At 55.9% G+C, this 2,415-nt stretch overlaps 1 protein-coding gene across 1 annotated transcript; it reads left to right on the top strand.

Annotated features, from left to right (window-relative positions):
- The first annotated feature begins 624 nt into the window (after positions 1 to 624).
- Positions 625 to 1,173, top strand: LOC142567801 (uncharacterized). The gene has a single exon (XM_075677952.1). It carries the CDS (start codon positions 625 to 627, stop codon positions 1,171 to 1,173), a length of 549 nt encoding a protein of 182 aa, XP_075534067.1.
- Positions 1,174 to 2,415: the final 1,242 nt, after the last annotated feature.

Genomic DNA, 2,415 nt, shown 5'->3' with positions numbered 1-2,415 from the left:
GTATCTCTAACAGTCAAGGCTAGCGGTACAACGCAGATTTCGAAGAAAACAAAAAAGAATAAGGAGATGTATACCAAAAGGCTAGTTAAAGACATGTATAGCACACCTGCAAAAATCGAGCAGGCTAGATGACCATTTCTCACCGCGCCGTTTCAAAGGGGATGCCACTAATCATCGTCATCAATTCCTCGCTTGCACACGTGAGATTGAGCCGCGTTCGGCGGCTCACCATAACGCGCTTTCACTCACACATACGGCGCGCGGCGACGAGAAGCTCGGACGAAACCCGAGAAGTACGAAGTGCCCGACAAGTACGAAGGGCCCGACAACGAAGAACTGGACCGGCCGTTTACCATGACATAACTGTGGACAGTGATAGATGGCAGTAACAAGAGAAGTGCACCCGGCAGGGACGCCATAACTTACAAATTACTCGGTAACATGAGTGGTACAGCGGCCCGCAGCCTCCTACAGCACATCAACGAAGCCTAGGAGAGCTCGCAGTTGCCGACGGAATGGAAGGACGCCGAGGTCCGCTTCATTCCAAAGCCCGGCAAGGCCCTCACGATAGACAGTATGCGGCCCATCTCCCTCACGTCCTGCGTGGGGAAGGTGATGGAGCGCATGGTCCTTCGCCGGCTGCAGAAGCACCTCGAAGAAACAGATCAGATGCCGGAGACGATGTACGGCTTCAGGCAACATCTCAGCACCCAAGACGTGACGATCCAACTCCACGAACTGTTTGTCAAGCCGGCAACGAGGCACGCGCCGCGCGGTATACTCGCCCTAGACCTGAAGGGCGCGTTTCACAACGTGTCCCACGCGAGCAAGTTGCAGAATCTGAAGACCAGGTGTGGGCGAAAGACTTTCGGCTACATAAAAGATTTTCTGTCATACCGAACGGCGACCATCAGGATAAAGGAGGATAAGTCGGACCCTGTCGAGCTCGACGATAGAAGCACCCCTCAGGGATCGGTCTTGTCGCCCCTGGTCTTCAATCTGGCCCTCCTGCTTCTGCCCGATCTGCTCAAACAAATCGAACGCGTGGACCACGCGTTCTATACCGACGATATTACGATGTGGACAGCCCGAGCGGGATCCGATACCTGGATGGAGGAAGTCTTGCAGCGGGCGGCAACGACCGCGCACGAGTACCCCAATCGTGCGGACTGAGTTGTGCTCCCCAGAAAGCAGAGCTGCTTATGAACCAACCGAGAAAATCCAAGACGGAGCTGCCGCCGAACGTGGTTATCACCATTGCAGGAACGACCATAAAGCCAACACAGCAGATTAGGGTTCTCCGCCTTCTACTTCGGAGCGTCGGGAAGGCACAGACCGCCATCACAAAGATCAAGACTACAACCGAACAGATACCTGGTATGATTTGGAGGGTATCTAACAGAAACCGAGGCCTTAAAGAGGACGATGCCATGCGCCTGGTACGCGCGGTCGTCGTGTTACGGGTTACCTCCTCCGCCCCGTATCTCCAGCTGACGAAGGCGAATAGGCACACCCTAAACACGATGCTTCGTAAGGCAATGAATCAAGCACTGGGCATGCCCATGTACTCAACCACGTAAATGCTGCTAGACATGGGCGCCAACAACACGGTGGAGGAGCTCATCGAAGCCCGCCTCTCTAATCAGAGAATCCGGATCAGTCACACAGAACACGGACGAGCCGTCCTACGCAAGGTAGGATGGCAGATCGAGCCATTACCCATCAAGACGGCTTTTCCAGAGGACTGCAAGACGACCATTGAGACCAAACTCCTTCCCCGGAACATGACGCCGGGCAAGGACGACGAGAGGCGCACCGCGCGAGCCATAGCCATAGCCCGGAAGCTGGAAGAGAACCCCAGGGTCATCTACGCGGACGCGCCGCTCCGAAAACACAGTGACCGTGCAGCGGTTGTGGTGTTACGTCAAAAGACAGACTGATCGTCAGCGCGTCCCTGAAGACAACAGACCCCGCAGTTGCCCAAGAAGCGGCCGTGGCCCTCGCACTCACACAGCCGAGCGTGGACACCGTAGTCACCGACTCAATGACAGCCTACAGAAGCTTCCGCAAGTGGGCAATTTCCTCCGCGGCCCGAGCCATTTTATCAAAGTGCAAGCCTCCGGGAAGAGCCATAGAGCTCGTGTGGGTCCCGGCTCACTCGCAGGTAGCAGGCAACACCATCGCCGACTACCATGCCCGAGAAATGTCAATCCGGCCGAGCACGAGCCGGAAAAGCTACCGCATCCGGTTACCAGCTTTCGGGACATTACCCGAATGTACCGAGAGGACAGGTGCAGACTGCCAGAACCGCACCCCAAACTCATCAGGCAACAACAGACGATCCTGCGTCTAGCGCAGGCGGGATCGCTTGCGCATCCCATACTGATGAACCGCATGTACCCTGCGGAATACGAT

This window comes from Dermacentor variabilis, unplaced genomic scaffold, assembly GCF_050947875.1.
Source record: "Dermacentor variabilis isolate Ectoservices unplaced genomic scaffold, ASM5094787v1 scaffold_14, whole genome shotgun sequence".
Classification (NCBI taxonomy): domain Eukaryota; kingdom Metazoa; phylum Arthropoda; class Arachnida; order Ixodida; family Ixodidae; genus Dermacentor; species Dermacentor variabilis.
Note: the sequence above shows the minus strand (reverse complement) of the source record. Positions and strands in the feature narration are given on the sequence as shown.